Consider the following 21,249-nt stretch of genomic DNA (forward strand, 5'->3'; position numbering starts at 1 on the left):
TTTTCGGTTTTAATCCAGCGGATATTCTTCGGTTTTAAATCCATACTTGATAAACATATTATGTATTAATGTAAACCTATGTTTATTTAATTTTAATATGTTTTGGGTTTTGTATACTTTTAGTTTAAAAGATCAAAAAGCTTTTTACTTTTAATATCCTTTTTTTACTTTTAATATTTTTGTATTTTTTTATACCCAACCCTTGGAGAGATTATGAACCCTGCAATGTCCATTCCTCCGTTGCATAACATTACCAAACATAACCCAACCTAATCAGACGATTAGCTACTCCCATCCCTTAAGCTCAGTGCTCAATAAGTTAATTGTTTTCTGTTTTAGATCAATCAAGATTTAGCTTCAAACAGCTATATAGTTCGGCTGTCTTTTGATTTGTAACAAGCATGCAGCTGTCAACAACAGCCATCAGTTTAGCAGCTGTTGACCTTAAGGGTTAAGACAAACGACGATACATCTATGTTCGTTCCCAATGATGAGAAATAAACTTAACCCTTATGTAAATTAAGATCATTGGTTAAAAGATTTTACAAAATCTGTGGGTGCTGCGATGATTTTCATATGTATATGTTAAAAATTCAGTTCCAACTAAGGAAATAAACAACCAAATTGACAGCAGATATAAAGAAATCACCTTGAAAGTTGAACAATCCAATGAACTATTTATTTAGTAAGGTTAACGTTCCCTAACTGAGAATTGATGTGAATAACATTGAAACAGATTTGTCTACTATGTATACATATACACTTGACCTTATTCTAAGATTATTTATGTTACTAGCGGATACGCCTCTAGAGGCACCTTCGGGAACTTAAGGGGAGAGAGGTTAGGATAAATCGACAATCCACTCTCCCTTTTAGTTTAAACAGAAAAAGTAAAAAAAACTTGGAGGGGGGGGGGGGGTTCTAGGGGTTCTTGGGACGGCGGAGGTAAAATAGTTATTAACTTTCCCCAGACCTCTAAGAAGTTTCACTGTAAAGGAGAACTATATCGGTCCAGCGGATAGCGAGATCTTAAGCAAGCAACTGAATACTTCCTGGTACTTTTATATAAGGATAAACCCTAAAACCCAGTTAAAACCACTTTAATGTTTGCTATGTATATATGTATAAAGTATAATATTACCAACACTCACCTTTCTATTTCATCTTCAACAAAGAGGAATTCTGGAAACGAAACTTGGGTAAAATCCTTGACCACAACCACCCCAATATTCTCAACAGTCAACCGCCCTTTCACTTTCTTTCCCCTTCCCCCAACAACACTTGCATACCACAGCACCACTGCTGCCCAACAACAGTGGTTGGCTTTTCCACCTTCCTTAATTTTTATCCTTGCCATATAAGTATACACACGTACAGGGATGCAGGGAATGGAAAATGGATAATAAAGATTTTCTCAATATTCTAATGTGAGAAATTCTACCTTTTGTGGCTACAGCAATATTGGGAAAAGAAAGGATTGTAGATTAATTTAACAGCCGTTGTCCCTTCCCTTCTCTTCCTGGTATATAAGAGTGAAAGGGCCCCTTAAAGTGTTACACAAAATTTGGTTTGAAGGGCAAATTTTGAACCCCAAAAAAATTCTCAAGCTCAAGATAAAGTTAACAAATGAAAGTAAGGGTTTTTTAGAGAAACAAAGGGTATTAGGTTCTTTGCTTTTAATCATGTTCAGTATTTTATTTTCAGCAAGATTTTTAAGACAAAGTCACCATTAAAACTTAAAAAAAATATAGAGCTGAAGCTGTAGCTTTCAAACTATATGTAGATAAGCTGCTAGCAATCAATATCTTATTCAGCCGACTGTATCCGCCAATAAGACGGCTGAGGTTTAAGGTATATATCGAGAATGTAAAGCTGCCAAAAGTTATTCAATTACTCTTTTTCTCTAAGTCATGCAGTTAATAATCATAAGAGGCTACAGTGCCTTATTACAGCTTAATACTTTTAAATCATAAAACAAAACAAAAAATATTTTTTATTAAATAATTTAGTTTAACATTCTAAAAATATAAAAGTTGAAGCATATAAAATACGGGACAATGAGATTTGACCTTGAAATATATACATTGAATACATGTATTTATATTCTTAACTAACATCCACCCAATTTTAAGAATACCAACAGTAGTTGGTAGAAGCCAAACTTTAACCTATTTTATTTTTAGCGAAGCTACTCTTCAATTCAATGGGTCTGTCTGCTTGTATGTTTGGACATATTGCTATTGGGAGAATGGGGATAGAGAAAAAGATTTAGTTAATTAATATGAAAAATAAAAGCCTTTTCAAAATTATCAAAACAAATCTGAATCTACTGTATTGTTCATCTTGTCGATCGGTTTGGTTGTTCTTTTACCTTTAAATAGGAAATAGACTTACTTTACTACTATAATACCTTGTTGTTGGTATGCTTAGTATGGAAATAATTATCCTTTTTACTTAACAAATAACGTTTGACCCCCATAGTTTTTCAATGTTGTTTGGTTGTTGTGGAATGGAATTTTAGCTGCAATTTATTACTTTTGGAGCTAAGGAATTTATTTGTGTAAAAAGCTGTTATCTGTAAAGTACATCAGGTTGTAAAATTTTTTGCTCTTTTTAAATGAACAAAATAAGTTTATTTACGAAATATTTATTTAGTTTCCCTATCCTTAAAAAAGCTAAATCTTAAAATCTGCTTAAAATCTCACAAATTTCTAGCTATACACAAACATATGGTAGGGGATGAATTTATTATTACTTGGATCTTACACCAGATTATCATGTTTTTTAATAAAGTGAACTTTATAGCGGGCTAAAATAACCACCCCCCCCCCCTCCCAATTTCTTCATTTCTCCCCATCCCTCTCTTCCTACTTGATTAACAACCTGACCGATAAATGCAAGGAGAAATAGCTACTTACATTAACAACAATTTTTCTGCTGTCATAATATCCACGTATGTTATCCATCCATTGTTATAGGACAGTATTTTTTATTAATTATACATATTATTTCAGGTTCCAGCAATAGAGGGGAGTTACGATGAATACCTTACTTGTGACAAATTAAATGAAGCCAGGTATAACTTTAGAAAAGCATCGCTTTTTAATAAAATGAGATTGTTAGTCGGCGCTATCACACAAAGTATCTTGTTGAGTACTTAACCCCCCCCCCCCCCCAATCAAAAATAAGTGAAGGAGGAAGTTTTTGAGTTAGATTATCACTTTTGGTCAGGTTATGGAAGATTAGGTTATCATGGGTACTAGTTAGTCCTGCAGGGTTTGGGCACTGCATGTGTAGGCTCTCCGTGGAGGTAACATATGGGAGAAACCCCCGCCCCCCCCCCCTTTATTTTATTTTTTTTCTTTCTTAAATTAGTGGGGGGTTTATCATTGCTTAAAAGGCATTTTGTGTCAAAGCACCTGACTAAACAAGTTATTTATCATATTAATATATAAAGGGGAGATATAGGTTTCATGTTTGTACCAATGGCGTCTATTGGTGCTATGTCAGATGCTGAGCTTTACCTTAATTATAAAGTTTAAGTCACCCTGCTACAAAAAGTTATAACTTATAGTTTGTACATTTATGCTTGAAAGAATTGTCCAATTGACGTTAACAAACGTAAACAAAAAAAAGATAATTTATTGTAGTTAAACCTACTTAATCAAATTAGAAAACAAACATAAAATATAAATTATTAATGGCTAGCAAAACTGATCTTACTGACGACGTAATTTACTATTTTGAAACAGGTCCACACCGCACGGCTATAATGTGTCATTGCTTAAAATAAAACTAAACACACAAAGAAACTTTTCAACGTACAGCTACTCTATAATTTATTGTGTCTGTCCTTCCGTCCATCAGTCCCTAAGGCTATGTGGATATGTGATTTTTTCGACTGTTATATTTAATAAACTTTTTGTATGGAGCTTCCCCTTTATATTAAGCATCCAGTAAACAAATAACTCTCTCTGTAAGTCATAAATAAATGACCTGTAGATATTTTTTATGAGAGTTTTGTGATTTTTTACCATTCTTTAAATCTCATATCCTTTATTATTATTTTTTATGACCACTGAACAACTAAGTTTTTGCTTCGCTATTTAAGGTTGTTGACAACCTTGTTATTTTCTAGTTTTTGCTAGGGGCTAATTTCTATTTACAACTATAACACATAGAGGAAAATAAAAATTACTGATTTCTTTCTATTGTTAATTCTTATTTGGGATGGGGACAAGTTTTAAGCAAATTTGATAGTTTTACATCATCGATGTTTGTGTACAATCGAGGAAGGGAGGAGACGTTGGACTGTAAATTATTTTGGTTTCTAAAGTTTAATGAACACTTTAATAAATCTTAATTGTTTAAATCAAAATTATACCATGTATATTATAAAGATATGATTTTAATTATCATCGTGTTTCCCTAACAATCTCTAAAATGTGTTTGTAAGTTTGAAATAAATTCAAACATTAAAAGAAAACACACAAATATAAGCGAAAGTGGATAAATCATAATTTAAGTTACTTACTTTTTCGGTGTAGGGATCTTAAGAGACAGACAGACAAGAAAAGATTATATTGTGTAATTTTTGCTATAATTACATAGGTTAAGGAAATGTTTGCACTACATTGAAAATTGTCCTTGTTAATTGTTCTAATTTGTACATGTAAATTATGCTTGTAAGTAAAAACAGAGATTTTCTGAGAATTAAAACCAATTTTCAAACTCCCCAAGCAATTTCATTTACAGTCGTGAAAGGACAATCACCAATTTTGAAATGTGTGTATCCAATTTCAGTTCTTTTAATCTTAAAATGTCTAAGTTAGGTATAACTTACACATTTTATACAAGTGCCAAAAATTATAATGTAAATATCTTTTTGCTTTTATAATAAACCATTATTTTACCTTATGTAATTTCAGTATTTTTTAATTTTCCGTTTTTGCTTTGCTAGTATATTGCAATTTTCTTAAACAATTTAGTTATAAACCAAGGAGAGAGAGGACAACAAAGGAAAAATTAAATTAATCTTTTTATATACTTACAAGCTACCAAAAGAAGAAATGTACAGACTAGATTTTTTTTTGGAAGATTGCTAAATTATTTTAATAGTCCTATCCATGATTCCCTGACTTGGAAACTATTTGGGATAGTACTAACCCCTTTTTATCGCTAACCTATATGTGCTTGAGATAGGGATAGATAAGAACCGAGGGAGAAAGAGAGAGAGGGGGAAAAGGGGGGGGGAGTGGAGAGAGAGATAGAAAAAAAAGAGAGAGAAAACCTGTTGGCACATGACCTTGAGAATATGTGCAAGGAAAGGGAGAGTGAAAAAAAGAGAGAAAGGAAAAGAAAAAAAAGAGAAATAGTTCCCTTTCTCTCTCTCTCTCTATCTGTGTCTCTTTATTTCTCTATATTATTCATTCCTTTATTCAAGATTAAGGTCCCTTTATAACAATTATAAGGTTTTAAAACATTACTGAAAGAGACAATTATATACCAAACAGAAAAAAATATATAAATAATGCACAGTTTTAAAAAATCTGTTAAATTTGTGTTATTTAATCAACTTTTATTTATCTTTTGTAAGCTGAAATAAATAGACCGAAAAACATACAAATTATTGAAAGATAAGATCTTAAGAATGAGATTATTAAAGAAAAAGACATACAATTAACTTAAAATTTTTTCGCTTTGTATTTGTACTGTGTATAGGGAGGGAGGGAGGATACATTGGACTGTAAATTACTCTGATACCCAACATTCTTTCATTGGTTGGCTTGAAAACTTTGGGTTCCTTTTAAATATGTCCATCATGATTTTAATCTAAAGAAGGGTTTCTTTTTTTCTTAATTGGAAACTTTTATTTATTGAATATGCATTTTCTTATCACTTGCCTTTTAGAAGATAAGACCGCTTAAAATTAGGAGAGGTAAAGAATGCATTTTTACAAATAAGGAAGCGAAAAAAAGAGGGCGGCAGATAAGAATAGCAAAAAAGTTTTGGGAATATGTTTGCATACACAAATATTTTAAAAGAAATACAAAGAAAACATCTTTTGCTATTAATAAAAATCTACAAGCAAACAATAAATAATAACTTTTACTTTTAAAAATTGTAAATCACAAAAAAATTATTATCCAATGGCCTTGAACATGTGTTTTTGGGATCGTCAATATGAAATTTAACTTTTAAAACACTTCCTTAAAAATCAGATGAATTTTTGGGTAGGTCAAAGAAAATTTAAAAGCCTCAAAGAAAATTTAAAAGCCTTTAAGGAAGTTTTTGATTAAGGATATGCTAATTTTTAAAAATACAAAAAACAACAATAAGTGCATCTTTGAAGTTATACCTCTTTATTTCTTTGATGGACTCTATACCCTATAATAAAAGGAAAAAGTGATTTCTATAACTACTGAACTGATTGACTTCTCGATTGTTTTATGCTACTTAATTATTAAATTTAAGTCTTTAGATGGTTTAATGCTATTTTACTGCATTTTTGCTTAGATGCTAGTGCCGAATTTACAATATTTATGACAAATTTAAATTTAAAAATTGTCATGTTAGTTTTAAATGGTTGACTTATTATATCATGTCAAATAAATAAATTTATATCATTATGATGTGTTGCGTTGGAGCGTAGATGCTATTAAGCTAGGGTATGTTCGTCTTGCCACAGTTACTCTAAATTAACTTCTTTTTTAATTGTAGCTTTAGAAATTTACAATTAGATATGTACATGTCATGAACTATTATATTTAAATTTCATATTCAATGATTAATTGACAATATTTGCAAAAATGGACGTTTCACTTGTTTATTGCTGCGCTACTTATGAAAATAATTGTTCTTGTTTGTTTAGGAACGCCCGAGTGCTTGATTATATACCCTGTGATATGTCAAAACAATCTTTCTGTGAATACAAAGGATTCTCATACCCAGAGTAAGTATTTTATTCAGTCATTTTTTATTTGATTAATTAAGGCTTAATATGTGTATAATGAATATGCGTGAAAAAAGGGAAACTCAACACCCCTTTAAAATGAGAACTAAGAAGATGATGGAACGCTCACCCCCTCCCTCCCCTTAAAAAATACACTCCCCTGGCAAAACCCTGTTCACGCCACTGTGGTTTATGAAAAATGAAATCAATATGAAAAATGCGTGTGCAACACCCCCCCCCCCCCTTACAATGAGAACCAAGAACTTGAAGTCCTGCTCACCCACCCACCCCCCTTAATAGCATACAGTCCCATGGCAAAACCCTGTGCACGCACCTGTTATAATGCATACATTATTACAAGCAATAGCGTGCACATGATTTACCAGGGGGGGGGGGGGGGTGTGTAAATTCTGGGAAGTGAAGAAAAGTTAACCAGTTCTTCATGAAATCGTTTTATATTGGACTTTTAATGACAACATTGGGGTGATATTTTCTAGGAAGGTACTACAGGAACTCTACCCAAAACAGTTGTAAATATTTCCTGAACCTATAAGAAGATTCACTGTAAAGTAAAACCATATCAGTTTTCAATCGGATAGCGAGATCCTTTGCTATAGAAAGACAGATAGACATCCTGTTACTTTAAAGTAAATGTTTTGATATTCCTTTATGATCTACTAGCGGCTACGCCCCTAGAGGCCTCTAGTGGCACTTTAAATGTTTTTGTTTGTTAAAGTCTCTACGATAATTCTTTATGTTACGATACCACTTCTTTATATTACGTTGATGTCTCCCAGATATAAAAAAAAATTCAATTTCTTTGTCATTTCTCTTGGGAGGGTGGTGGTACCCTCCCCCAAAATAGTTATAAATCTTCCCGTGACCCATGAGAATCTACCCTGTTAAGGAGAACCCGGTCGGTTCAGTGGTTAGGGAATTTCTTCGGTACAGACACACAGACACACAAACACACAAACATCCTGTTACTTTAATATAAGGATAAATAATATTTTATTTTTCTAGGCATGCCATCCAGAAGTTTCGTGATGACAACAGGGCACTGATGAGAAGATTGTATGGAGATGTTGATTCTAATGAAGTTTATAGGTTAGATTTCACTGTCGACAAGTTGTGTCGTTTTCATGTCAACATAATTATGTAGAATGTAGATTTAATTTGTCTGTCGATAGTCGGTAATATGTCAGACATGATCACTTTTTATAAAAAGCCATATAAAATGTCTCAAATAAGCATGTTGATTTTATGTCAGCCACAACAACTTGTTATTACAGCCATAAAGTCGCTTTAAACATTTAAAATAAAATGTCAATAGTTTTAATAAACGGTTCTGCTATATTACTTTCAAACATATACTAATTAGAAGCTGAGCTACTCTACATCTAACTTGATTTACAATGTTTGTCAGTCTGACCACCAGTAACGATGGCAAAACAGAAATTTAAAATCTGTTATTTTTTATCGCATATTGGTGGAACATTGTCTGTAGTACGATGCTATACATGAGCTTTCAATATGGCCAAGAATCGGTTCTAATCCAGCGGATATTCATCATTTTCGAAACCATACTGAAAAAAGTATAGCATGGTTTGTTTGCCTCCTATAGGCGCTACGTTATTGATAAAGATTAGTTTTGATTATTATGATAAAAAGTCAGTTCATTTAGTCCTTTCCTCCACGCATAATTAGTCAAGGACAGTTATGTCTACAAGAGGCGCATCTCCTGCACTATAGAAAAGGCATTTACAAAATAGAACGCTAATTTCACTCTTTTTTTTAGGGAGATGAGAAGTAATAGTTTATTTGGATATGAGGATCCTGCCCACAAATATTCACGCAGTCATCAATATTCTAGTCAAAGAAACACCAGGAAATCATCAGTTAGAATTATTTTTAAAACTAGTCTAGCATAGAAAACAAAAAAAATGAAAAATAGGCGTTTTTAGTGTTTTCTGTCTTACTTTTGGTCGTGTAAAGTTAGGTTATGTTAGGTAAAGGACAACTTCATATGGCTATGTCCACCTGCATGGGTTAGGTAGAGAAAAACTACTTCCCTACCCTCTTTATTTTAAAGATAAGGAGGGGGAGAATTTTTTGGTATCGCTATTTGAGGAAAAGCACGATTTAAGTTTTTAATAAGGCACTGAAAAAAATTAAATCAGATAAGTTTTTTACAGATTAATAAAAAAATTTTATTCCTCTTTTGTATTTTAATCAAAATTTACTTCTTTTTTAAAAATTTAGTAAGTAATAGTATTTTTAAAAAATGTTCTAATACTGATAATATATTGATACAGAGATCACAGTGATTCATCTGACAGTTATTCAGTAAATATGGTTCCACCCTACAATGAAAATATGTTCAATGGTTTACACTATAATATCAGGTAAATTTAGGAAGGGAGAGGATATCGAAATGTAAATTACACTGGTACCCAATGTTTTCTAGACAATTTTCTTATTCGTTGTCTCTGTTTTACCCCTTAAGATCCCTTGGTAAATTAAAGCAAGGATAGCAATTGCCATAAGTATCACAGCAAGCTCTATTTAGAATACTATCAAGACGACTATAAAAGTTGTAGAACAAGGATGACAACACCCATAAAAGCGAAGCACTGAATCAGTAGGACAAACGGACATTAACACTTACATAATGTCATAACTGAATAATCAGAATATAAATGTTTAAGAGTCGAAGCAAATTTGTAAGGAAATTTGTTGAAAAACTGCTTGTTACATAATTATGTTTATGGACATACTTCCATTTTTAGGACTTAATTATAGAGTTGCTTCGCTTATAATATTATACTTTGTTGTCTGAAGAATCAGTATATTAAAAATCAGATCAATCGGATAATTAGATCACATATAAATTTGTTGTTAAAAAAGTAAAAAAATCAACATGTTTAAAATGGACGTACGGACATTCTGGTAATGATTATAGAGTTGCTACGCTTTCTAAATCGTACCTAACTACTACAGGAATCACCATTAAAAGTTTGAAATCGATAGGACAATTCCAACATGCCTAAATTAACGAAAAAAGCTATCGGTTACGGACGTACGGACGGACCGACCCAAGTTATAGAAAAACTTCGCTTTTAAAAAGCTAGAGGTATTTTTTCATTATAAGACTTTTTTAATATTTAACTTTTAACCAAGTTTCTATTATTATACTTTCTACTTAGAATCTTGATACAAAAAAGTAACAAAACAAAGAAATTTCTTAAATATCAAAACCCTTAAGTAAATAACAAAATTATGTAATTTTATTTCTCGTATTCATTCGAATCCGGTGGATAGGAACCGGTTCTCATCCATACGAAAAAACTATGTCTACTGTCTAGCATCGTATTATATCCAGCTTTCTACGAATATAGAAATGTACAATCATAAGATTAAAACTAGTTTATTATATAATTAAATTAATTTGTTTTTGTTAAAGGGTTGGATCTGGACTGTCCATGGTAAAGAATGCAAAGTTAGAGAAATTGAAGGAAGGAGCAGATAACACAAATAAAGCCCCTATTATGAGGTAAATAATCATTTAGATGTGTCACTTAATATATCAGAAACGGCTACACAGATAAATAAGTGAGATTTGCATGTTCTAGTTTATAGGTATGAACACTGTCGCCTGTCGCCTGTCTAAACCCTTTATTTAACAGATATCTTATCGTATAATAGACAACTTTCCATAGATATAAAATAAGAATTATAGGGTTATGCCAACAACAAATTGGTATTAATTTTAAGATTTTTATTTTATTCGTGAAAGAAAGTCTATAATACAATACAATACATTCTAATCCAGTGGATATGGATCGATTTCGAAGCAGAGAGAGATGGGACAATGGGCTGTTTTGTAATAACGTTTTCTTATTCGTTGGCTTAAAAACTTTAGAAACTTTAAATATATGTAAATTGATGTAAAATCCAAATGCTGATACACAAAATTATCCCTTCTGTACATTAAAATTAGTGGTTGAAACGTTTAAAAACTTAACTTATTGAATCGACCAATCGAAATTCACTAGAGTTTTTAAGCGTTTCAACCACTAATTTTAATGTACAGAAGGGATAATTTTGTGTATCAGCATTTGGGTTTTACATCAATTTATCGGCCGGCCATTGGCTTATCCCTTTAGATCAATGGTTTTGAAGTCATACTGAATTTAGACTTATGCCTACAATCAACGAGATATTATGCAAATACTTTATTACATCAGTTAAAACATTTAAAAAGAGTTCTTCTATCTTAAATAATTGAAGAAACATGTTTAATATTTTAGGTCTCGAACCAGAGGGCGAACAACAAAGAAGACAACTCAACGTACTGCCAGTACAACTGTAGTCACAGTACAGACCAGTACATCCATCAGTCATGATACAAGGATTGTTAACAGATTTTCTTGGCATTTTAATGGCCCTTGGGACCACCAAAACAATGGTTTACAAAAAGTTTAAGAAAAAAGTTATGCAACCACCTTCAAATTCGTTGGATCAAAAACTTTGGGTACTATATAGAGATTCCAAACTGGCAGTTTTATTTATTTTCGTCCAATAATTTAGTCTTACATAAAAGATAATTTTGTTAGTCATTATTGGGAAAATGGACGCATATCAATTTATCTTTATTGTCATATACCTTATACAATATACATATCCCTGGAAATAGATCCATAATTATTAGAACTGTTAACATTAATAAAATTGTAGTATCCCTACCACAACCGAGCTACCGGGCGGCACAGCACAACCCACCACTGCAACCATGCAACAGCACACAGCCACAACTGTGCAACAGCCCCAGACCATACAGCCAACAACAACTGAGTTTGATGTTGTTACTGGCACCGGCAGTGAGGCACAGACTGTTATGCCTTTCAGGTAAATAACACCGAAAAAATGACTTCATTTCCATACACAAAATAAATATAGGATTTGGAGGGGGTGGGGGGTTGAAACTTGAGAAAAATCAAATCACCGAACAATAAATGAATTATTTTATTTAGTGTAATTCTTAGTAGCGAAGCTGCACTCTAATTCAAAATGATTGTCCGCACGTCAGTCTGTAAGACACGTAATGGGGGGACGTAATTTTATTAGCTGCTATTCAAAAAAGACAGCTGAAATATTTGGCTTCGATTTCTGTACTAATAAGCATTCAGGAAATAATTTCTTTGGTCTGTTTCAATTTTTTCTTCTCTTTTTATGACCACTGAACATTTGCTCTATATTTCACTTTGTCCGTTGTTCCAACAATGGTTTTTAATACGGATATTATAAGCCTTGTTCTAATTTTAGTGATACAATGATGCCTACAACTGGTCAGCAGAGTTCCGCAGGTATTGTCTCTAATTTCAAGTTTAGCGAGAATTTTATGCTTTCTCCAGACAGACTGACAGACATCGTCCTATTTTGTATCATTGGTTAGCTATGTATCAGGGATTTTGTATCATTGGTTAGCTATGTATCAGGGATTTTGTATCATTGGTTAGCTATGTATCAGGGATTTTGTATCATTGGTTAGCTATGTATCAGGGATTTTGTATTATTGGTTAGCTATGTATCAGGGATTTTGTATCATTGGTTAGCTATGTATCAGGGATTTTGTATCATTGGTTAGCTATGTATCAGGGATTTTGGGAGGGGGTCAATGGAAAATATATGATTGCATATTAGGGTGTTCCAGGAAAGCAATTTTTTTTAGAATTTTGACGAGCACACTATCTAAACCCAGCACCCTAATGAAATGATGACTATTGAACCCAAAAATTAAGTTCAAGGTCCATTATTTCAGCTATACCTAAAGACATTTTCTAGGTACCAGTGGTCTTGTAATGAGTAATGAAATGGTTTACAACAGTGTGCTAAAAAAATTCTTTTTGGGACACACTATTGCATATCTATATACACATTAGACATTTTTGTTACTTTCATAAAATCGAAAATATTCTAGAAACTAGATAGATACCAGAAAGTACAACTGGAGATGTTAATATACTAGAACCTATGAGTTCTAGAGAAGGAACTATAATTATTATATTCTAGAAACTGGACAGATACCAGAAAGTACAACTGAAGAGATTGAGATACTAGAACCTATGAGTTCTAGAGAAGGACCTATAAACTTCCCAACTACAGTAAGGATATTTCTTAATTTATTTATAAACATGCTATCTAATTCGTTTTCTCCAGAACTTTGGATACTGAAATTTTTGAAATTTTATTTTGCTTTCAAATTTAAAGTGAAGTATACAATTTATTGTATAGTCAAAACATTTTAACCTATAATGTATTTAATAGAAAGAGTAATTTTGTTTATTGTAACTGGGGGTTTACACTTTACATAAATCCATCGTTCACGGTGTCTTAAGATTTTGCAATTAGCTTTTAGACCCACATCAAAAATGGCTTCAGGAGGAGGGGCTTTTTTACCCCCACCTTCGCAACTATGTTTTAAAAAAGGAGGAGAGGATGTAAGGGGGGGGGGGATGATGGTAATGAATATATATTTTTATCTTTTTAGACTGACATAGAAAGCCCCGAAGTGGAGGACTATGATGAAATACCCTCACCTGCTGGTCTTGAGGGTGATCTTGAAGGAGCAAGCACTGATCTTTATGATACGGAACAATATGACGTTCAGGAACATAATGACATCCAGGTAAATTGTTTAAAGATCTGTGCGTTTCTTCACTATACCAACCTCTCCTCAAACAAATCAACAAACAAACAAGCCCCTCCCCCTATTTTGTGTTTATTTTATGATAGGTAAGGGGGGTGGGGAGTTCTGTGGTCAAATAAATTTGAGAGAAACCACAATTACTTTTCTGTTTCCGCAGGCAGAAATTAGTCATTTACTGATACAATTGTTAAGGAAATGATACTGGAAGAGACAGGAGAGAATATTGATGAACTTGAGGCTGAAATAGAGGCCAATAATGAACAGCAAGAACAAGAGTTTGAGGAGATGATTGAGTACACCGGTGAAAGCATGTAAGATTTTTAGTAGAGAAGCTACTATGTAATTACCTTTGTCCGGCCGTCCATCCGTCGCTATGGGGGAAATGTTATTTTCCCGGCGGTTATCCAAAATATACATATGAATTACTTGGAAAGATTTCTGAAACTAATGAGAATATAGAATATGATTTACTTTGTCCGTCGTTCTGTCAGCCATGCTTCAAAAATATATTTTTCAACATATGAAATGTTTCATCATTTTTCTTTCTATTTTTTTTTTGTTTGTGACATCTGAGGTGGATTCTTTAAAAAAATTGCCCCACTAATCGCTTAGTTGGGCAAAATTGTTTTCGTGATGAATCCACTAAAATCACATTAAAAATCTACAAAAATAAACCAAATCATAGAAGGGTTATAAACATAAGATTTTATTTTATTTTTGTAGAATTTTTATGTGATATTGGAGGATTTTTAATGAAAACAATTTTTTTAGGAATCTACCTCTGCTCTTTTAAACTTTTTGTCGGTATTTCTATCCACTTTTTCATACTTCGCTATTTGACAATTCATAAATGTACCACAAAGAACTATATTGATTTAATTTGTTTATTTTTTTCAGCAATGCTTGTCCTGTCTGGGAAGAAGTAAAGGCACCTTTCTGGGCTAATAACACCAGAAACCAGGTTTTTATTTATGTTTTCTCATTAAAAATAATATGAAATTGTAAATAAAAATTATTTAATGCTAATTTCCTTTTTTCATATGTTTAAAATTTTTTTTATAAAGCATAATAATTTTTTAATAGAACATTTTTATCAAGTACTTTATTAATTTCAAAACAGCAAACCTTTTGAATCAAGTTAGGCATAGACTACCATTTATTAAGTCAAGTAAAGAAAAGCAAACCGTTGTTTCATCAAGTAAAGCAGAACATGCTAATGTTTCATTAAGTAAAGCAGAGCATGCCAAAATTTCGACAAGCGAAGCAGAGCATGCCAAAACTGGGTATTGGGGTGTACTGTTTAACTTGATCCAAACTTTTAAATTCCTAATAATAATAATGAGGTATTATTTGTTCTAAATATTAATCCTGTTTTAATTCAGGTGTTGGCTCTGTTGAATTTATATCCATTTGAACAGTATATTCACATGGAGAGGTGTAAGAATGAGGGAGAACAAATGTTGTGCAGACCTGGCTGTAGGTAAAAATATATATATAGGCTTTCACACCAAAGTGCCTTGTTGAGCAAGGATAACCCGTATCAATTACTTTAAAAATAAATTTAAAATAGTTCGGATTAGTATAGGTATTGGGATATAGAAGGTAGAGAGTAATTGGTAGCCCACAGGGTTAGATCACTGCAGGTATATTGGCCATGGTCAATGTGGTTAGGTATAAAGCAAACTAACCCCACCTCCTTGTTTTCAATTTATTTTAAAATAAAGAGGGTGGGTTATCAGTGATCAATAGGCACTTTTTATGATAGCACTAAAAAAATATAACTGTTTATAATAGATTTATTACTCTAGATTGCCAATCATACACAGTAATCAGTCCAATTTGTAAAAGAATTTCTATTTCTTTCCTGAGAAAGCTTTATCCTAAGAATTCGACTATTTATAGCTGACTTATTACAAGAATGAAATGAAAAAAAATAACTGCCAAAACAATATATAAAAGTAATATTTTCATTATAAAAATAACAAGTTTCCATGAAAATTTATCTTGTTAATTGTTAGATGCGAACAGCAATATCGCCTGCACCGTTTACTTGCATTTGATCCCAAGAACGAGTGTCGTGGTATTTTTTCTGACTGGTTCAGATTTCCATCTTTCTGCCTATGCAAGTGTTATAATGTCCCTGAACAGGTATGCATTTTATACTAGCCTAAAACCTGCCTATATGAAAATATATTTTCAAAAAACTTTAAATGGTTGTCCATCGGTTTTTTAGATATGAAATATAAAACAAAGATGACAACATTCATAAATAGTGAAGCACAAAAAAGTCATAAATAAACATGTATAAAGGTTTCGTGATTTTTATCTTCACCCCTTTTTTATGTTCAACACTGAACAGTTACTCAATGACGCACTTTTTTCTTTGTCCATTCATGATGATTTAGTGCTTTTCTACTTATGGATTAAGTCATTCTTGTTTAAATCAAGTCATCTATTACACAATGTAAAATTCTAATTCTTTCCTTTATGTGTTTAGATAATTGCAAGCATGAATAGACAATCAAAGACAATAGATCAGAATCCTGTGCCAAGAAAGGCATACAAGCAGAGGCATAATCATCCAGGTATAATGATAGAATCCAAGGGAATAGATCAGAATCCTGTGCCTAGAAAGGCCTACAAGCAGAGGCATAATCATCCAGGTATAATAATAGAATCCAAGAGAATAGATCAGAACCCTGTGCCTAGGAAATCATACAAGCAGAGGCATAATCATCCAGGTATAATAATAGAATCCAAGGGAATAGATCAGAATCCTGTGCCTAGAAAGGCATACAAGCAGAGACATAATCATCCAGGTATAATAATAGAATCCAAGGGAATAGATCAGAATCCTGTGCCTAGAAAGGCATACAAGCAGAGACATAATCATCCAGGTATAATAATAGAATCCAAGGGAATAGATCAGAATCCAGTACCTAGAAAGGCATACAAGCAGAGGCATAATCATCCAGGTATGATAATAGAATCCACAGGAATAGATCAAAATTCTGTGCTTAAAAAGGCATACACGCAGAGACATAATTATCCATGTATAATAATAGAATCCAAGGGAATAGATCAGAATCCTGTGCTTAGGAAGGCATACAAGCAGAGGTATAGTCATCCAGGTATAATAATAGAATCCAAGGGAATAGATCAGAATCCAGTGCCTAGAAAAGCCTACAAGCAGAGGCATAAACATCCAGGTATAATAATAGAATCCAAGGGAATAGATCAGAATCCTGTGCCTAGAAAAGCCTACAAGCAGAGGCATAATCATCCAGGTATAATAATAGAATCCAAGGGAATAGATCAGAATCCTGTGCCTAGAAAGGCATACAAGCAGAGGCATAATCATCAAGGTTTGGATTTTACTAAAAGGATATATATTTTTGTTTTAAAATAGTACTTTGGTAAAATGCTGGAATGACAAATCGGTTTCCATCAAAATAAGGAGGATATGGGGTTTACTGTGCTTGACCAGGCAACTTGAGGGAAATTACTTATATTTCTTATGATTCTAGCAATTGTCATAATATTTATATTTTTAGATCCTGCAAGAGACAAGAACCTGGACAACCATAGGATGTCCAAGGAGGCTAAAGTGTTCAGGAACGGACAGATGTTCAATCCTGAAGCCATTATCCCAGCTGTTTTCCCATATGAAGGTATGTAAATTTAGTTGTTTGAAAGTGTACAATAAAGTATTTCTCTATCAAGTATTTCTCTTAAAAGCAGATTAATTTTCGCTTGAACCAATAATGTTCTCCTTTCCAGAAAAGCTTCCCAGATATCCAGAGAACTAGTTTTGGGGAGGGTAAGAGAAATAGCCCCTAAAATCCCCACCCTAAAAAAATATTTTACGCTTTTCTTTTAAAACTAAAATTGATAGTGGAGTGTTGTCACCATTTACAACATTTTACAGTATTTGAAATAATGTAACTTCAAAAATAATTTTTGTTTTATAAAATAACTTATTGTACAATTAATTACAGGTAAAGCTGCCATCATGAGTGAGCTGAACCGCCAGGCCGCAGCTGCCACTTTTGCCTCCAACATGGCCGATGGTCCATACACATATTCATCACAGGACAACTTTGACACTGAGCTTCCCTACTCACCCCAAGATGAAGAACCTTTCATGGTGGGCAAAAATTTGGCGGGAACATCTGATCAGCTGACCGATGACGTCATCATTGAAGACAAGATGGCGGCTACAGCTGAGTTGTTGGAGATGGTTGAGTTGGGTGGGGAGCACATTGATAACATTGTGGATGATGATTTTAATATTATCAAGAAAAGTGCAAAGGTAATTGAAACCAAAAAAAACTAATTTTTCTTAATTTTTAAATTGAATATTTATCACAAACTATCTCACAGACACACAAACACGCCTTCAGCATATTTTAATCATGCTCTAATTTTACTGAATTACACTTTACTCTTGCGTATTTTACTTATTGATATATCAAAATTAAGGCACTTTGGAAAGACCGGTTTTTAAGGCATAATTTGTTGAAAACCATGAGATATTTTTTTCTGTTATAAAAACTCCGCTTGAATTAGAAATTGATGAATAATTTCTGACAGTGGTAAGTGGGTTTAATTTGGCAATACTTTTTATTTAATAAAAAATACAGTGTATTTTTACATAACTATTATATTTCTTATTTTAGGATGGACGGCAATTAGACGACCATTTCTTTTACAACAACCCTATCTATGAGTTTAAATTACCAGATGGAACCACGGGGACTGTCGACACTCCAAGAAAGAAATGATCCACCATGACAAAAGAACAATAGTGGATTTTGTATATGTTAAAGAAACAAATTTTTGATTATAAGAATCTCATGTGTATATAATATTATATTTTCGAGGGGTTATTATTCTTATGAATAAGTATTATTCAATGTTAATGGATTAATTATTTATTTTTATAAAATATCAATTTGGGCCTTATACTATGTAGTTATGGAAAAATGGTTTGGGGTTACATTACTTATTTAGCGCATTGTATTATAGGCAATTTTTATGAAAATTAAAGGATTACTTGTTGTCCCAGATTGGTCGTCAACAAAACAGTTATTAATTGTTCTATACTCTATTTTTCGTGGAAAACTCTCTGTAATACGATACGATACATGATTTTTAAGTATTGCTCAGAATTGTTTTATTATCTAGCGAAAACGAATCGGATTCGGAGCCATACTGAAATACTAATTTTTAAATTCTGTAAAAAATTGCTGAATCTCCTTATCTTTGTTACCAAGGCCTTCTTAGAGTCTCATTATATGTATCTAGTCCAACATAACCAATATGATCTTTTTTCATAACCAAGTTTTTTTTTTAAATCTTAATAATTTTATCAGGCAAAGCCACTAATTAAATTTGTCAAAGTAGTATTTAAGGTATCTAGATGGATACTCAACTACTATTGGAAAAATCTTGGATATACAAGTACTACTGAGCCCGATTTTTGAAAAGACATAACACAATGAATTCATTGGAATATGTTTGCAGTTGCCGAGTTTTAAGTTTTTATTCTTCTTTTGTTTTTTTAGTATTCACGATTAGCTTACATTTATCTTATTTTGATTTTGTTTCTTATTGAATGTTCTTTATGTAATAATTTTACTAGTCAGTAGTTTATTTAGGCTTATTCTAAATTAATATTTTAATTTCAAATAATATGAAATTATTAGGATAATTCTGTAAGCCTAACTTTTAGATTAATTGATATTCTGCGTTGCCAAAAGTATCTTTACAAAGCTTTTAATTGACTTTTTCAAAACTTGATTTAGCTTTTTATTTGATACAAATATTTTTTCTCTTAATATTTATATTGTCTTATTTTATTTTATGTTTAAAGTAGTCTATGCTCTAAAATTTGTGGGTTTTGATTTTAAATTTTGATTTCATTTTAAGGGATTTCTTTCAAAAATATCAAATTAAATTAAGGTCTAAGATTTTCATAAAAATTCTAGTCTTTTTACCATATGTAGTAAAAATATTATATTTTTGTATTTATTATTGAAATAAATATGACTTAAGATAATCATTCATTATTAGCTACTAGTTGCCTCGCCTCTTGCCACCTGAGGGCGATAGAAAATGGTAAAAAAACACTTCAAGACACATAGAAAGCTTCTCTGTAAAATGCAACCCATTAAATTTATAAGATCTTTAGATTCAGACAAAATAAACCTTACTAATTTATATAGCGGCTGCGACCCTAGCATCAAGAGTTTTGTATGAAAATAATTTGGCTTATAACATATAACGATCCCAAGACCTGTGTAAAGCTGCCTAAAAATTGAGAGCTCAATAGGTTCTGAAGTTATCGAAATCTTAAGTAAGACAAAAAAAAGGATGTTATTATTCCTCTACTTTTCACCATCATGAGAACATTACTTTCTTTATTCAGATTTTAAAAGCGAAGCGTTTCTATAATTAAGGTCGGTCCGTACGTACGTCCGTAACGGATAGCTTTTTTCGTTAATTTAGGCATGTTAGAATTGTCCTATCGATTTCAAACTTTGTATGGTGATTCCTGTAGTAGTTAGGTCCGATTTAGAAAGCGTAACAACTCTATAATCATTACCAGAATGTCCTTACGTTCATTTTAAATATGTTGATTTTTTAACTTTTTTAACAACAAATTTGTATGTGATCTAAAAATTCCGATATATCTGATTTTTGTTATACTGATCGCTGAGACAACAAAGTACAATATAATAAGCGAAGCAACTCTATAATCAAGTCCTAAAAATGTAAGTCTATAAACATTATTCTATATCAAGCAGTTTTTCAACAAATTTATTTACAATTTTGCTTCGACTCTTATACATTTATATTCTGATTATTCAGTTCTGACACTTTACAAGTGTTAATGTCTGTTTATCCTACCGTTTCAGAGCTTCGGCTTTATAGATGTTGTCATCCTTGTTTCATTATATATTTATAATTAATAAGAATTTACTCAAGATGAGATATAAAATATTTGATGCAAAATTAATGTAAAGAATTATGCTACCTTAATAATTGGAACGGCTCAGGTTACACATGAGGTGCGTGCTCCGGAATTTCAATCAGAATTGCGCGCTACCAAATAAGATTGGGTTACCCACAATAAGGGGTAAATATTAACACAAATTACTTTTCTTTAAATATAATAAAATCTTTTGTGACGTACTAATAGCTATCATACAATCATTTTTATATAATTAAAAATTTTGAGAAAATATTTAATGTTTTAAGAAAAGAAAATTATAAATTTATTTATTGTGTAAAGAAAAGTTTGTTTAGTAAGATTTTGCCAATAGTGATAAAAGTTTTCAATATCGTATTAAATCTTTGTATTGGGATAAGAGTAAAGCTACAACTGCTTCTATGGGCTCATTAAAAAGTGAAAAGGGGGGGGGGATTCGAACCACCACAATTTATGTGGGGGTTATCATGTTTTTTTAAAAAGGAGGCATCCTTGCTAAAAATTGAAAAAATACCTGTAAGAAACATTAATTTAAAGAAAAGCTTTATTAATAAGGGCTAAAGCAAATTAAGCGAGATATTTAGATAGAGACAC

The 21,249-nt window shown here is 32.0% G+C and overlaps 2 protein-coding genes across 2 annotated transcripts in view; one reads left to right on the forward strand and one right to left on the reverse strand.

Moving 5' to 3' along the window:
• spz4 (Spaetzle domain-containing protein 4) overlaps nucleotides 1–19,722 on the forward strand; it is a 33,661-nt gene extending 13,939 nt beyond the window's left edge. Inside the window, exons 2-20 of the mRNA XM_080167758.1 lie at nucleotides 3,015–3,076; nucleotides 6,872–6,952; nucleotides 7,976–8,059; nucleotides 8,751–8,837; nucleotides 9,265–9,357; nucleotides 10,416–10,505; nucleotides 11,263–11,362; nucleotides 11,688–11,860; nucleotides 12,278–12,318; nucleotides 13,025–13,116; nucleotides 13,503–13,640; nucleotides 13,854–13,972; nucleotides 14,559–14,622; nucleotides 15,044–15,141; nucleotides 15,680–15,809; nucleotides 16,159–16,246; nucleotides 17,216–17,332; nucleotides 17,660–17,973; nucleotides 18,341–19,722. Of these exons, the coding sequence (XP_080023884.1) occupies nucleotides 3,015–3,076; nucleotides 6,872–6,952; nucleotides 7,976–8,059; nucleotides 8,751–8,837; nucleotides 9,265–9,357; nucleotides 10,416–10,505; nucleotides 11,263–11,362; nucleotides 11,688–11,860; nucleotides 12,278–12,318; nucleotides 13,025–13,116; nucleotides 13,503–13,640; nucleotides 13,854–13,972; nucleotides 14,559–14,622; nucleotides 15,044–15,141; nucleotides 15,680–15,809; nucleotides 16,159–16,246; nucleotides 17,216–17,332; nucleotides 17,660–17,973; nucleotides 18,341–18,445 (2,076 nt within the window). The 3' untranslated portion in view covers nucleotides 18,446–19,722. The remainder of the gene's footprint in view (nucleotides 1–3,014; nucleotides 3,077–6,871; nucleotides 6,953–7,975; nucleotides 8,060–8,750; nucleotides 8,838–9,264; nucleotides 9,358–10,415; nucleotides 10,506–11,262; nucleotides 11,363–11,687; nucleotides 11,861–12,277; nucleotides 12,319–13,024; nucleotides 13,117–13,502; nucleotides 13,641–13,853; nucleotides 13,973–14,558; nucleotides 14,623–15,043; nucleotides 15,142–15,679; nucleotides 15,810–16,158; nucleotides 16,247–17,215; nucleotides 17,333–17,659; nucleotides 17,974–18,340) is intronic.
• The window catches only part of LOC145325001 (b(0,+)-type amino acid transporter 1-like), a 355,348-nt gene that overhangs the window by 104,049 nt on the left and 230,050 nt on the right, over nucleotides 1–21,249 (reverse strand). The window lies entirely within an intron of this gene.

The sequence above is a fragment of the Acartia tonsa genome, chromosome 7, assembly GCF_053477335.1.
Source record: "Acartia tonsa isolate MP-2025a chromosome 7, ASM5347733v1, whole genome shotgun sequence".
NCBI lineage: Eukaryota > Metazoa > Arthropoda > Copepoda > Calanoida > Acartiidae > Acartia > Acartia tonsa.